The sequence below is a fragment of the Dunckerocampus dactyliophorus genome, chromosome 9 (genome assembly GCF_027744805.1).
Source record: "Dunckerocampus dactyliophorus isolate RoL2022-P2 chromosome 9, RoL_Ddac_1.1, whole genome shotgun sequence".
Taxonomy (NCBI): Eukaryota; Metazoa; Chordata; class Actinopteri; order Syngnathiformes; family Syngnathidae; genus Dunckerocampus; species Dunckerocampus dactyliophorus.
This window is the reverse complement of record NC_072827.1, coordinates 11289480-11303888: the sequence shown is the minus strand read 5'-3', so window position 1 is coordinate 11303888 and position 14409 is coordinate 11289480. Positions and strand designations below refer to the sequence as shown.

The 14409-nt window shown below is 41.3% G+C and overlaps 1 protein-coding gene across 3 annotated transcripts in view; it reads left to right on the top strand.

Annotated features, from left to right (window-relative positions):
• abca12 (ATP-binding cassette, sub-family A (ABC1), member 12) overlaps nt 1-14409 on the top strand; it is an 86629-nt gene that overhangs the window by 19360 nt on the left and 52860 nt on the right. For all 3 annotated transcript variants that reach the window (XM_054786485.1, XM_054786487.1, XM_054786486.1), the window contains 14 exons: nt 577-741; nt 829-1040; nt 1135-1268; nt 1408-1522; nt 2722-5346; nt 6170-6282; nt 6421-6476; nt 6735-6850; nt 6923-7053; nt 7169-7311; nt 10089-10256; nt 10377-10594; nt 13147-14076; nt 14166-14272. In XM_054786485.1, coding sequence (XP_054642460.1) covers nt 577-741; nt 829-1040; nt 1135-1268; nt 1408-1522; nt 2722-5346; nt 6170-6282; nt 6421-6476; nt 6735-6850; nt 6923-7053; nt 7169-7311; nt 10089-10256; nt 10377-10594; nt 13147-14076; nt 14166-14272 — 5233 coding nt within the window. The remainder of the gene's footprint in view (nt 1-576; nt 742-828; nt 1041-1134; nt 1269-1407; nt 1523-2721; nt 5347-6169; nt 6283-6420; nt 6477-6734; nt 6851-6922; nt 7054-7168; nt 7312-10088; nt 10257-10376; nt 10595-13146; nt 14077-14165; nt 14273-14409) is intronic.

Genomic DNA, 14409 nt, shown 5'->3' with positions numbered 1-14409 from the left:
GACAACATCTAGTCTGAGGGGTTGGCGTTGGACTAGCGCTGTCGTAGCTACAATTAGTCACACTACAGCTGTCCTACCTAGTCATTGAGCATGAACTGACAGCTCTAGTCTGACTAGATAGGACAGTTTCTAGTCTGAGGAGTTGACTTTGGACTAGAGGTGTCGTGTCTAGTCAGACTACAGCTGTCCCACCTAATATTTGATCATGAACTGATGAAGCCTGCTCAGATGAGAGGCGAAATGTCTTCTAAGACAACCTGAACAGTCCAGTTGCCATCAATTCACTGCATCGCAAATAGAACAACATGGATGAATGAAAATATTCCCAGTCATATCCCGAGGAGTGTTCTTGTTGCGACTGAGAGATTGACTCTTTGTTTACAGTTGGAACATTTCATGAATTTTCCATTGGAATTTCCAGAAAAATGTATTCAGTTTAGTTCCATTGCATTGTATGGATTGCCAATATAGGCTGAAAACAGGGCAGTGACAATAAGGTCACACAGTACATCCCTCAAACGCATGGACATGAATGAAGGTGACAAACTCTCCGGCTGATGTTTTTAAATTCAACAGAGCCTGGCATCAGACTCTCTAACATGTGAGGATGCCCTGGACCCCTTTCAGTGGCTCTTGTCCACAGAGACCATCAAGTTTGAGATGTGGAAAGCAATTATTTGCCAGGACACTGACACTCTGGAGTATCTGCTGCTGACTGACTGGATGCCTTTGATTGAGAAAGTAATACGATACCGAAACTATACAATTTTTGTTATTTCTACAACACATGAAGAAACCATTATGGTATTTTTATACTGATTTTCATAGGCACATGAGTTGTACAGTACCTTTACTGAAGAAGAAGAAGACTACAATGTAACTCTTCCTATGGTTCTCTACGAGTGGCATCAGTTGTATAACAGCACATTGGAATTCGGAGCTTTCTTGGAGAGGTTCTCCTCCGACTTGGGCGAAGATTATTGGTTGGATTGGATACCAGGCAACATATCGGGTGATATTGATGAGACTCTTCAACAAAGGTTTGGAGAACGTTTACATACAGACGGAATCAGACAAGCCTTTTAAAATGACTCCACAATAACAAAGTCCATTGTTTTTCTTTTTGTACTTCAGTCTTTTTGCTTTCATGGTGAATTTGGGAGAAAAAGTTGAGGCGAGTCCATTGTGGCCTGAGCTGAAGAGCTACTTCCACATGATTTACTGGGTTTTCAAATACACTCCTGGTGTCACCACTCAGCCAGCAAATTGTGAGTGTGTTTTCTTTTTTCTGCCAGCAAATACATGCATGTTCTCATGCTATCGAAATTCTGTGGTGTTATTACGTCATCAATGACAATAATGTTATGGTCAAACAATGTCCAATTTTTTTTGTAACTTTCCTTTTAGGTTCCTTTGACATTGAGACTCTAAACATTGATTGTGATACTGGACTGGACTGGCACAAGTTTGTTCAAGGTTTCATGGGACCTCTGATATTGCCAAACCAAAATATTCTGGTGAAGTAAGTGGCAAGATTCACTAGTCTGAATGAATGATTTCATCATGAACTAGAAGGCACTTGTTGGGATTTACTACCACTTAGTGCCACCTGCTAGACTCGGACTATTAATGTGTATGACGTAACCCTTTATCAGACAAGGAACAATATTTGGTGACATAGGTGTGTTCATAAAAAAACAGTGCCAAATGAAAACCTTTCGCTGACCGAAATATGTGTGTGTGTGTGTATATATATATATATATATATATATATAAAAGCATAAGCATTGATTGCTAAAGTTATTTCTCTCTGCCATAGTTAAATGTATACAGTCGTCCCTCACTATAATCGCGGTTCAAATATCTCTTCCTCACTATGTTGCGTTTCGCCCCCAAAAAATTAAGAAATAAATTATTGCTGTTTCGTGGTTGACTATGGCCTACTATTAGTAAAAAAATATTGAAAGGTAAGTTATATGGAGTATTCTGGTCACTAGGCATCAATAATGTTATGAGTCATGACGTTCGACGTTACTTTCCACATTGCATGGAGACCGGCTATTGAGCCAGCAGAGCCGAGCTGGCATGCCATGGCTGAGACGGATATGCCATGGCTGAGATGGAGTGGAAAAAAAGGTTCTCCTCTCATTTTGTGTGGAAGTGGTAAAGTAAGGTTGTTGTTTTTTTGTCCTTCTCCCCCACTTTGTTTGAAACACTTTCTTCAGTTTTGACTAAGTAAATTGGAGAGGCTAACTAGTTAGCTCGGTAGCTTGCTATAGGGTTCTAATAATGTTAAAACCTGTATTTAGAAAGCCGTAAACAGGTTTTCTATGCTCTACGAAAAAGTTTATTAATATTGACTTTGCGGAAATACACTGATCATGGTCGGGTCTGGAATCGATTTACCACGTTAAACGAGGGATTACTATATAACGAGTGCATACAAGATTGAACTTTTTGTCTCACAATTTCAAAATCATATGCGTGACAGTGATTTCTCCCAAAATGTAATCACCTCTTCTCACCCAAGACTTCTTTTTAATGACATTTTCATGCAAGTCCACTCAAGCTTTCATGCAAACCTCATTGGCAATGCTAGGTTAAAGTTGAAATACAAAAAAGAGGAGTGATGTAACCAGAATGTCTTTTGTTATTGCTAAACCACATTCCTGAGAGCACATTTCTAACTGGCTGTCCTCTGCTTCTCTCTATTTTGTTTAGCTATCTCAAAGGCACTGTCAGTCTATTACAGACTGTGTTTGGGGACCTCATTATGGATTTGACAGCATCATATTTAACACAAGAAATTAAAGGTGGAGATGCGCTCTCTGCATACCTGATAAACTTGATGAACGCCCTGCACTACTTTGTCTGCAATGTCTCTGCACTCTCCAACCAAAACACCTCCAATCCTGACGTCATGGTTCCCCTTATTAACAACCTGTTGGAGTCCACAGGTCTGAGTCCACTGTTACCGTTGCTCTTCAGCGACAGCCTGGTCAATATCTCTGACATCATTGATGCTGCTGTGAAGCTTGGTAGAGGGAACCAGCATATTTTCACCTTCAATGAGACAGACCCAACAATGCCTGAACTGGAGAGGTTGATCATGCAGTTCCTCTCCTTGGAGAGTAACCTCACCATGTCTCTCTCCTACGTCTTGGGGAACACCCTACTTACCTATTCCAAATACGTTGACCCAGATGAAGTGTCCCTTATCAGAGAATCATTGAAGCCTTTCACCAGTCAAACCTCATCAGGCATTGTAGAGGCCATTCTTACAGCCATGGAGGTGCTCAAGGAAGTGTTTGATTCACAAAATGATGACCCAGCTATTGTAATCCTTTCATATATCCGCCAACTTCAAGAATTTGCGGTGTCCTTGTTTCGGCTGCGAAGAGTCCAACATACCGTGTTGCCTGATGGAGAATTGAGTACAGCTCAAATTACCGACCTCTCCCAGGTTTCCACTGACTTTCTCAACCTCCTCACACCTGAGAGTCTTTACAACCTCACACAGATTGGCCCGGATGCCGCTCAGGAACTGGTGATCCAAAAATTTCTGGCAATCCTACCACCGGAGTTCCAAGCGGAAGCTGCTTTGTTTTTCCAAGATTTCAAAGCTCTGCAGTATCACTTGTCCTTATGTGCAGCAGGGCAAAACTGTTTGGCTGGTGTCTCAGAAGTCTTCACATTTCTGGATAAAATATCTAAATTGATGCTTTCAGCCAACGGCAACGTCACAGTCAACATAGCTTTAACCAACAAGTTCCTGGAGAGTGGGGAATATGAAGATATTGCATTTGCTTTCTTCTCACTCTTGTCTCCGAGTGACACGGCCTATATTGGCGTATTCAACCAGACGCTTAATTTCATCAGATTGGTGATAGAAACACCAAATATTACAGTGTCCCACATCCAAAATGCACTGAGGCAGTCAAATGTAACCGTTGAAGAGCTAAACTACATTGCTCACCTTGCAGGATCCGCCAACATAAACGACCTGTTGGTAAATATAATGAGTATCGCCAATGTTCCCAAGTGTTTTGAAGTACAGCATAATACATCAGTGACGGCCCAGTGTGTTAAGGGATTGATAGACAAGGTCAGCAACTTCCTGAAAGCCGTACCTGCTCTGCACAATCACACAGACATCATCTGCCTGATCCCATTAATTGTCAATGAAACTACATCCGATGTCATTCAAGCCAATTTTAGCTCAAATGCACACATGGCTGTAATACATGCCCTTAACAACACCTTAAACAATATCAAGATCAACCTCCAGCTGAATAATCTGAACACTCCTGAGATCATGAATGAAATCAGAGTGATAGAAGGTCTATTGAAGGTCGCTGCTAATCCTGACCCCTTGAACCACATCTTCAATGCCATGTCAGTATCATACTCCGAGGAAGTTACAAAAATCTATTTGCAAGTCATGCAATGGTATTTGCAACGCCTGGAAAACGTGACCAGCAGCAGCGTTGTGTCAGACCTCGTCTATCCTCTTTTCCGCCTCACACAGTTGCAAGTCACACTGCAACTGGCACAGACAAATTTGACTTTGTTTATTAACAACCAGACTGGCCACTTCGTGCACCCAACGGATGGTGCAGGGGTGAGTAAAATCGGCCAAGCAACCATTGAAATTCTTCAGCAAATAGTGAAGTATATAATAGTCAACTTTCAAGTTCAGAATGAGAATGCTGAAATCTTAGGTTCGATGCCCCTGTACAACACAACTGAGCTGCATGAACTTGAGCAACTGATTCAAATCTACCTTGATATTATACACACGTGGATGAAAGAACCCAATGTCAAAGCAGTCTTCACCAGTATGCTCCAGTGGGGAAACTCCCCCCTGAATGTTTCCACGCCGGTAAAAGACATTCACCTCCTGTTTCAGACATTGGCTAACTATCTCAGTGATGATCAACTGGCTTACCTCTCCATCATCAGCAATATCACCCAGTCTCTGAGCAAAGCTATCATGGTCTTAGAGCAACCAGGAAATGTCCAGTTTGACCACCTATATGCAGCCATCATGGAAGCAGTTCAAACTTTAATGAAGATTCTTTCCCAAACCACGGACCCCCTGCTGCACTCAGTGCAGCAAGACATTGAAGGGATTGTGCATGATACATTGGCCCTCTTTGTCCGAACAGACTTGAGTTATGCCACATCACTCAACCTCTCACTCCTTATCATCAAAAGAGCCGAAAACATTGTTCAACATCTGCTGCCAGATGAGTTTGCGGTCTACCTGCTGTCCAGCCTCAAAGTAGCCACCACTTATTTTGAGACAGTTGCCTCGACCAGCGGACCTGACAACTGGAATCACATGTGAGTGCCATGTATGACTTTTGCCAAGTGCTTTAGTATTAACCCAATGCTTTAGTATTGCCTGAGTACTTTAGTATTGACCAAGTTCTTTGGACAATGGCTTTAGTTTCAGCAAAAGTAAGTTTAAATACAAGAACAATGTATCCATCCCACCCAGCCAGCTTCTTACACTTATCCAGGGTTGGGTCACAGGGGCAGCAGCCTTGGCAGAGAAGCCCATACTTCCCTCTCCCCAGCTACTTTGTCCACCTCCTCCCGAGGGATCCGGAGGTGTTTCCAGGCCAGTTGAGGGACACTGTCTCTCCAACGTGCCTTGGGTCTTCCTCGTGGCCCCCTGCTGGTCGGATGTGTTCTGAACACCTCCCTAGGGAGGCCTCCGGGAGGCATCCTGACCGGATGCCCGAGCCATTTCATCTGGCTCCTCTAAATGTGAAGGAGCATTGGCTGTACTTTGAGCTCCTTCGCAATGACATGGGTTCTCACCCTATCTCTAAGGGGGTGTCCAGTCACCCTATGGAGGAAACTAATTTTGGCTGCTTGTACCCATGTTCTTTTGGCCATTACCCAAAGCTCGTGTGCATAGGTGAGGGTAGGAATGCAGATGGACTGGTCAATTTAGAACTTTGCCTTTTGGCTAAGCTCCCTTTTTTACCACGACTGACTGATGCAGAGTCAATGTATTACTTCAGTATATCTTAGTCTCTGGGTCCTTATTACATCCCAAATCTCTTTTCTAGCCAAACCAAAACATGTAGTACATGGAACAGCATCCTCTGCATGCGTTGATAACATGAAACAGGAATATTGTGCTTTCTTTTTAAAGCATTTTGAACCAAATGAAGACAGTTCAGAGCCTCTTACCACCAAACAGCACAGCTGAGTACTACGTTTCTATCCTCATCAACATCACCCGCATCATTTTGGGGTCTAGTCAAGGCAAGTCAGCCACAAACCACCATTTTCTTCTGGTGATTGATGCCATGTAGCTCAAAGTAGAACAATGTTGCTTGACATTGATGTTTCATGACTTGTGTGTGTGTGTGTGTGTATCTGTATGTTTTTTTCTGATTTCAGGCAACAATAACTTTGCAAATGAAACGCTAGAAATCATAATGGGAATTTTGGGACAGGTAAGACATCTCTGGTCTTTTTCCGATTTCACCCTATTGTGCTACATACTTTAGAGGCTACATGCAAACCAAAAAGGAGATCGCATGGGCTAATATGCTGATACAATCTGCATGCCATTTTTTTCTTGTAACGGTTGATCACACAGTTATGAACCACACCTGACTACAAGCAAGGCAGATCAAATGTCACCTCAGACATTGTTTTGCACACAAGAAATCTGCATGCAACAGAATGAATACCTTCCCATTTTTGGACAGATTTGGCAGATTATTGCGCATGACCCAGGTACTCCATCTTTGGGGGTGTTTACTCATTTTGCTCGAGTACTTGAACAAATCGTTACTGGAAAACCAGACAGAGTGACCTGGCATAAGTAAGTTTCATTCAGAAAAGGATGACGAGTATATGACCATATTTTATTCATATTCCTTTTGTTTTGGCCCAGGCTTGAGAAGATGTTGGAAGCCCTACTGTCTATTCTCAGTGAAACAGAGATATGGGACGATGTCACATCTGTTGTCCCCTATTACAAAAAAACTGTAGCATTCATGGTGAACACCACAAATGCAGAGAACAGTGAGTAAACCGCTAGAAATTAAGGTCCCGCATGTCAAATAATCAAATGTGAAATGTTGCCTGTATAAGTAGGGTTTTGGAAAAATGTTAAAACTTCTATCTTATTTTTTTACAGTGCTGATAATAAGCCTTCAAAAGCCTCTGATAACCCTGATGACAGAAATCGCACAGTCTGTGAACTCCAGCCATTTTAACTTGTCTGAGATCTTTGGAAGAATGCAGCCTGCCATAGAAAATACGCTGCTGGCCGCTGAACAGGTTAAAAGTCTTCATTTGTCCACAGGAGAGAAATGGAACATGTCTTCATACATCTTGCATCATTCCAGATATATACAGTATCTATCAGTCAATGTCACACCTCATTTGAACAGTTGCATTTTTACCAACAGAGGACAGAAAGAGGCAAGGATTTTGCTTGTCAGGCGATGAATTCCACAAATGGAACTGCAAACGCTGTTTAGGAGACCAGTTGTGATTCAGACTGCAGAGTAGTTATACCTGACGATCTCAGACAGCAGTCATTCACATACAGTACATAGTACAGTACAATAGATCCCGGGTGTCTAATGCAGGGGTGTCCAAACATTTTCCACCGAGGGCCACATTCTGAAAAATGAACGGATGCAAGATATGCTAAGAAGTTATATGTATTTCAAGAAAAAACTGCATCTCAGCCTTGTGATATAGGTGAAAAATGGAATGTTGGTTATGGTTTAGTTTTATTTGAACATGCATGCAAGTTGCAATGGAAGACATCACATAACTCAATTCACAATTCCACATGTCCAAAAGGAATAGGAAGAAGCAAAGTTTATTTAATCCTACCCCCTATCCGTTCCACATCTTGTGCAGTACATTTTATTCACTTCCTGTATTCCATATGTGATTTTTTTAATACACAGAATAATGATAAGGTAATGTAACAATATGATGATGTATTTATTTTATAATATTTTTTCACAATTAATATATAAGTATAATAATAAATAAATAATAATAAATAGAGACATGGGCCGCACGGTGGTCTAGTGGTTAGCACGTTGGCCAATACAGGAACAGCCTGGAGATTGGGAAGACCTGGGTTCGATTCTCCCCTGGGCATTTCTGTGTGGAGTTTGCATGTTCTCCCCGTGTGTGCGTGGGTTTTCTCCGGGCACTCCGGCTTCCTCCCACATTCCCAAAAACATGCAGGTGAGGTTAATTGGCGACTCTAAATTGTCCATAGGTATGACTGTGTGAGTGTGAATGGTTGTTTGTCTATATGTGCCCTGCGATTGGCTGGCGACCAATCCAGGGTGTCGCCCGAAGTCAGCTGGGATAGGCTCCAGCATGCCCCTGTGACCCTAATGAGGATTAAGCGGTATAGAAAATGGATGGATGGAAATAGAGACACATAACAAAACAAGTTCAAGACTCTTCTGCTTTGTATTTTGCAAACATCAACTGCTTGTATTGTTTTTGGAATTCGCTCATCTGGGTGCATTGGTTGAGTTCCTTGCTCAATCCGCTCCATAATTTAATTCCACATAGTGAAATACTGTGGGTTTTTAGCGTTGTTCTGGCATATAAGTGTTTCAAATTTAGTTTTTCCCTAAGCTCACATTTCTTCTCTGTTGTAGAGATATTGTATGACATTTTTGGGTAGCAGGTTATTTTTACTTTATGGATAATTTCAGCGGTTTGAAAATTTACTAAATCAGCAAATTTTAATATCTGTGATTTTAAAAATAAGGGATTTGTATGTTCTCTATACATGGCATTATGAATTATCGTCACTGATCTTTTTTGGCAGAGTGAAGATTGCTTTTATACTTATTACTCCATATCGCCACACAATAAGTTAGATATGGTAATACCAGAGAACAGTACAGAGTGTGGAGTGATTTTTGACAGATACTTTATTCATCTCCAGGAGAAATTCACATTATATTCAATATGGCAATAGAGATAAATACACATAATTCTATAATAGCTGTGTACATAACCTGAGTACTGGTAATATGTCAAAATAGCTACGTAACATTTATTAGTACACACAGTTCATGTATGACATCCAGTTAGCTTTTGCAATCAAACATTACCAAAATACAAGAATTGAAAATGATTATGCAAACGACAATGCAGCTTGATGTTAAAGCAACATATTAAAAAGGTTTCAGCAATGGGCACATTTTCCATTTCATCATGAAATAATAGTTTAAGAAGCGGACATGTTGAAAACACTGAATTCTGTAGTGGAGTTCATGACGCGAAGCAAAGCCATCAAACAATACACTTTTTTTTCTACATAACTAGCCGCTACAAGTGAACAGATAACTTTTGTTATAGATATAAGCATGTTACTACTGAGTTAGTTTATCCGTTATTAGAATAATAAAGATGAAAGTTGTATCTCTGTGTGTAGTTTGAAACGCTGCGGAGGAGTAAGAGCGAATCAGGAGGGGACCTTAATGTCAGCTGACTGATGTCATACGACATCTACGAAGTGATGTTTACACGATGGACCCAAACTACCATGGCGATTTACCAGTAGCTCGCGATTGACATAATGGACACCCCTGGTATATAACTAGCATATTTACAAAATATCAAAGTGGACCTTGCATCTGTCATTTTTCAGTAGGCTATGTGACCCTTGCTGGAAAAAGTTTGGACACCCCTACCTACGTAGTGTGAATTTTTCAGCATCACGCAGTAAACTGTTAAATCTCCCTACCATTTAGTTGTGAAAAACATACTTGCTCATTGTTGTCATAGACCCATTGTGAGCACATTTTGTGTTCATTTAGTGTACGTGGGTGTGTACCAGCAGCGGTGATACCTGTGTGACACATGTGCTATTTGCATTGTGAAGGTGCATGAAGAGAGATGATCAGATATCCTCACTACCTTTCTCCCAGATTCTTTGTTTGACGTTCCTTGCTATCTTTGCTAACTGAACTGGTTTTCTCAGAACAATGTGATGAAAGGCAGCACAATGCACCAGAAGATTAGCGGAGACTCATGTTGTCATATTTTGTTGACATTTCTATCAGGCGAATGGAACATTGGAGTGCAGTGAAGCCCTGAAAGCATGGGAGCCAGTCGCGGCTGCGGCCGGGTTAAACCAAAGTGTCCTGGAAATGTGGTGTGACGTCAACCTGCAGCCTGTTCTGGAGGCCTATGCTGCACACTACCATATGTACCCCCACCTCAACACAAGTGTGAGTACAAACAAATCAACGGCATTGCAAAAATAAATCATATCATCACAAATTGCAGTGCTGATAATATTGTTACCACTTGGTGACACTGTTGACACACAGAACACTTTGTCCTTTCAGCACACAGATGTCGCAGAGATGACTGCTGGCACGGCTGCTTCCTGGATTGTCAATGCAACACGTTCTTTGTATCAAGTCAAGCAGAATCAATATCATGCCATGGAGCGGGTCATCATGGCTGTCTCCAACCAGCTCATTGAGCTGCTGGGCCAGCCACTGAGCCCCAGTGCTCAGCTTTCCTTGTTTGAGCAGCTCCAATACATGGAGCTGCGAAACAGGTGAGTACACTCCTACACTCCAGAAATGTGTGTTGCATTTTTAGAGGTACATTATAAAAGCAACACTCTTTCTTAGTCCAATTTACATGCACTGCACATTTTGACATTAGTTATACACACGGAGGCACTTTTCCGGCACCTGGAAGAATAGGGAGCTTTCTCGAGGTCATCAACCGTGAGTTCCTATGTGGGAGTTAAGCCTGGGGCCTTGTGGTCAGAGGCCACAACCAGGCTAAGTAAAGCTTATAAAAATGTATGCACCATTCCTTTTTGTACACCTTAACTCGGACTAATCACTACTCACATTATACAGTAGATCCCCGCTTTTTGCAGGTGTTACGTTCCACGTCTACCTGAATGGTGAAATTCCACCAACCCGTAAAAATGTTATTTTTTAGCTTAGGTCACAAACAGTTGTACAGGCTCCTACGGTCGGTCTTTGTGCAAAAGAATGCAAGAAACGCACGGAGGGCACGCGTGTAACGGCTGATTTTTAAACCACAGATGTTCTTTATCATGTCAAACAAACTCTACGGGTGCTTACGTTTTTTTCAGGTTGCACGACAAACTTACGCACTTCATACGTCTTCGTGCATTTTCCGTACGGCCAACGTGTGTCTTTTGTACATTTTGTTGGTGTCAGGCAAAATGTCAATATTTTTGTACGTCACACTTGCGGACTCCCATGTGTGTTGTGCGTCACATGTGCACCCCACATATGTAATTAGTGCTGCCAATGCATGTTTGGAGATCATGCTCCTTCATGGTCACCACAACTATGTTTTCCACTAACAAAAATAAAAAGCAGCAATCTGAGGAACGCCCAAAATTGGACATCCAAAAAGTCATACGTCCGGTTGTGGCCTATGCTTTTGACACACGGCTCACTCCTCCACCTCCAAACCCTCCTGCCAGCTTCTCGTTCTCCTCCGATTTCAGATCAACATTTGCAATAAAAGTGCAACACTGTTGGAATTATTAGATTAGATCCATCTCCAGAATCCTCATTTCAATTGCCGTTGTTCACTAGCAATGCAAATTAAATTATAAAAATGTACAGTATAGGTACTCACCACTAATGAATGATGATGATGATCCATAGAACAGATGAAGTCATGTGGTATGGTCACTATGGTGCGTTCAAGGACCACCAAACAAAGTGAGAAATCTCAATGCTTGACAAAAAACATATCAATGAAGCATAAAGACATAAACATGTAAAAATTGTTGTATTTTTTTTTTTTTTTAGAGCGGCACATGCATGCTGTACATTTTATCTGTATTAGTCACGTCTTTATAAATAATTGCCAACTTCGGGTGAATGCAGACAAACTGCCTATTTTCAGGAAAAAATAAAACAAAAACAAAAACTGACTTTGCGCGTCTGTGAATTCTGAATTGCAAAAGTGCCAGGAAGCACTGTTTTCTGACTGTTCTGCCAAACATACCATTGATGTTGCAATACGGAAATATATTTAAATTCTAATTAAAATGATATTGATACAGATATGTATTGGGAAACCATGTACATACATCTGTAAATCTACAAATGTAACTGAGAACAGGAAACATTTTTATTATTGTTTAAAAACTTATTAATTAATTATATTAAGCAAACTTACTCAAAATTGGATTGTTGTTTAAATGTTTATTATTTTTTCCTGAAAACAGGCTGTTTTTTCCACAGAAAACATATCTCATTCATCCCAAGTGGGTAATAATGTATAAATACTTGATAATACATGTAAAATTTACAGAATACATGAACCACTGCTAAAACAAGCCGGCATTTTTTACATGTTTACGTCTTTATGCTCCACTGATAATGTTTTTTCTTTGTCAAGTGTTGAGATTTTGCACTTTCTTTGGCGGTTCCTGAACACAGCATTGTGACCATAGCTTATGACATTGTCTGTTCTATCAGTCATGATTACCTTTTATAAATTAAAATGTGTTTGACAAAAGTGTGAGGCATATTTGAGTCTTAAACCTGGATTTCATGATGTGACAAAGATACACAGTGATGACAGAATATAAAGGAGAATCCTGAGGATATCATAAATTTTTCTACGACTAATCTGGAAAGATTTGGAGTTTTGTCAGTACAGTTCAACTTGTCAAGTTATGCTAAAGTCTTTTTGCCAACATACAGCCTAGTCCAAACATCTGTTTAACCACGATTCAGGTAGTCAAGACGTCCTCTCAGAATGGATTTCCTCCTACGTGAGCCAGCTGCAATAATGAGCTATGAGGATATCGTAGGATAAGGATAACGTTCTGCATATTGCCGCGACTCAATCAGGGTCAGATTACACCAGCTACAGATTAGGATTTAATATCAGGACTAGAAAGGGGAAATTATCAGATGTATGAATACATGAATATGTGAAATATTACTTCTGGCAAAAATGGATATGATAGATCTCTTTTGGATTCAAGACAATACCACAGCCTACAAACGAATGCCCCGGTCATGGAATTGTTACTCCACATTTCATCTCAGTTGTGTTTTTATCAACTTTTTTCCTATATGCGCTTTCTCTCCTTCACAGTTTGTCCTCTATTCAAATGCTCTCAGACGAGTTGCATAAAGTGGCACCCATGCTTTGGTCATTCGTGGATGCTATGGAGAGAGCGCTAAGCCACATCCTGAACAACTCTCATCACCTTCAAGACTCTGACACATCCCAGGCCGTTTTCAGCGAGGCAGCGATCATCCTACTCTCCTGTGCAAACATCACCTCAGAGGATGTGCTCTCATTGATGGAGGGCGACTTATCTTGGCTCAGCAAAGAATATCACTCTGACAGAAGGAATGCTCTTCAAACCCTGATCCATAAGACGATATTTGGGAATGAATCAATGGTTTACGAAGTCCTGGAGCATTTTCTGGCCTCCGACACCGCAAAATTACTCATGCAGAAAGTGGTTGAAATGTCTGCATGGTTGGCGTCAACGGAAGCGTCCGGACTAGAGCTGCTCACAGAAGCTCTACCCAAGATATCGGAACTCCTAAAGCCTTTATTATCCATCCTGACTCAGATTGGCGTGGATATGCCAGAGAGCACAAAGCTGGTTGAAGATCTAGCGGAAAACATCATTGCAATGCTGAGGCAGTTGTTAAGCAGTGGTCTTTTCACCCACATGGACCACCATCAAGGGGGAGATGTTCAAGACAGGGGTAGTAGCTACAGACACAGACACAAACGCGAGGCCCCAATGATCCCTGTGGACCCTGTTGATGACTTCCTTGATTTGTTCGATATTGACTTTGCAGCAATGTTCAGAGCCATCTCGGCCCCCTTAACCCCAGAAGAAATGATGGAGACAGCTCACGTGTTTTTTGCCAATCCCGATCTAAACATTGTGGTAAAGGGAACAACCAGGGACATGCCCTGGGCTTTGAACGGCTCACGGGAAAGCACCATCGATGCTGTCCTCGGTCTCCTCTCGTTCATCACTCTACCCAATCATTCTCAGATGTAAGTACCATCCGATACCTCCTAAAACTACTAGTATTATACAGTGCAGCATTTCAGAAACCATGTAATCTGTTCTTAAATCTTTATAGGTCATATCTGGATGTGTTGAGGGATGCTGTTGCTTTGCTCCCCGATGGCTTGCCATTCGCATCTGTGCTTAAAAATATCACCAGAGTGCTTGCCAGTGAATCTCAAGGTAACTTTGCTGTTCCAGGGTCTCTGCAGGTTTCAACAAGTCAGATTTTAAGACTTTTTTTTAAAACTATGAGTACACATGAAGTCCCTTTTCACTTCCATACTGGCAAAAATGTACAAAAGATTTGAAGGAAAATT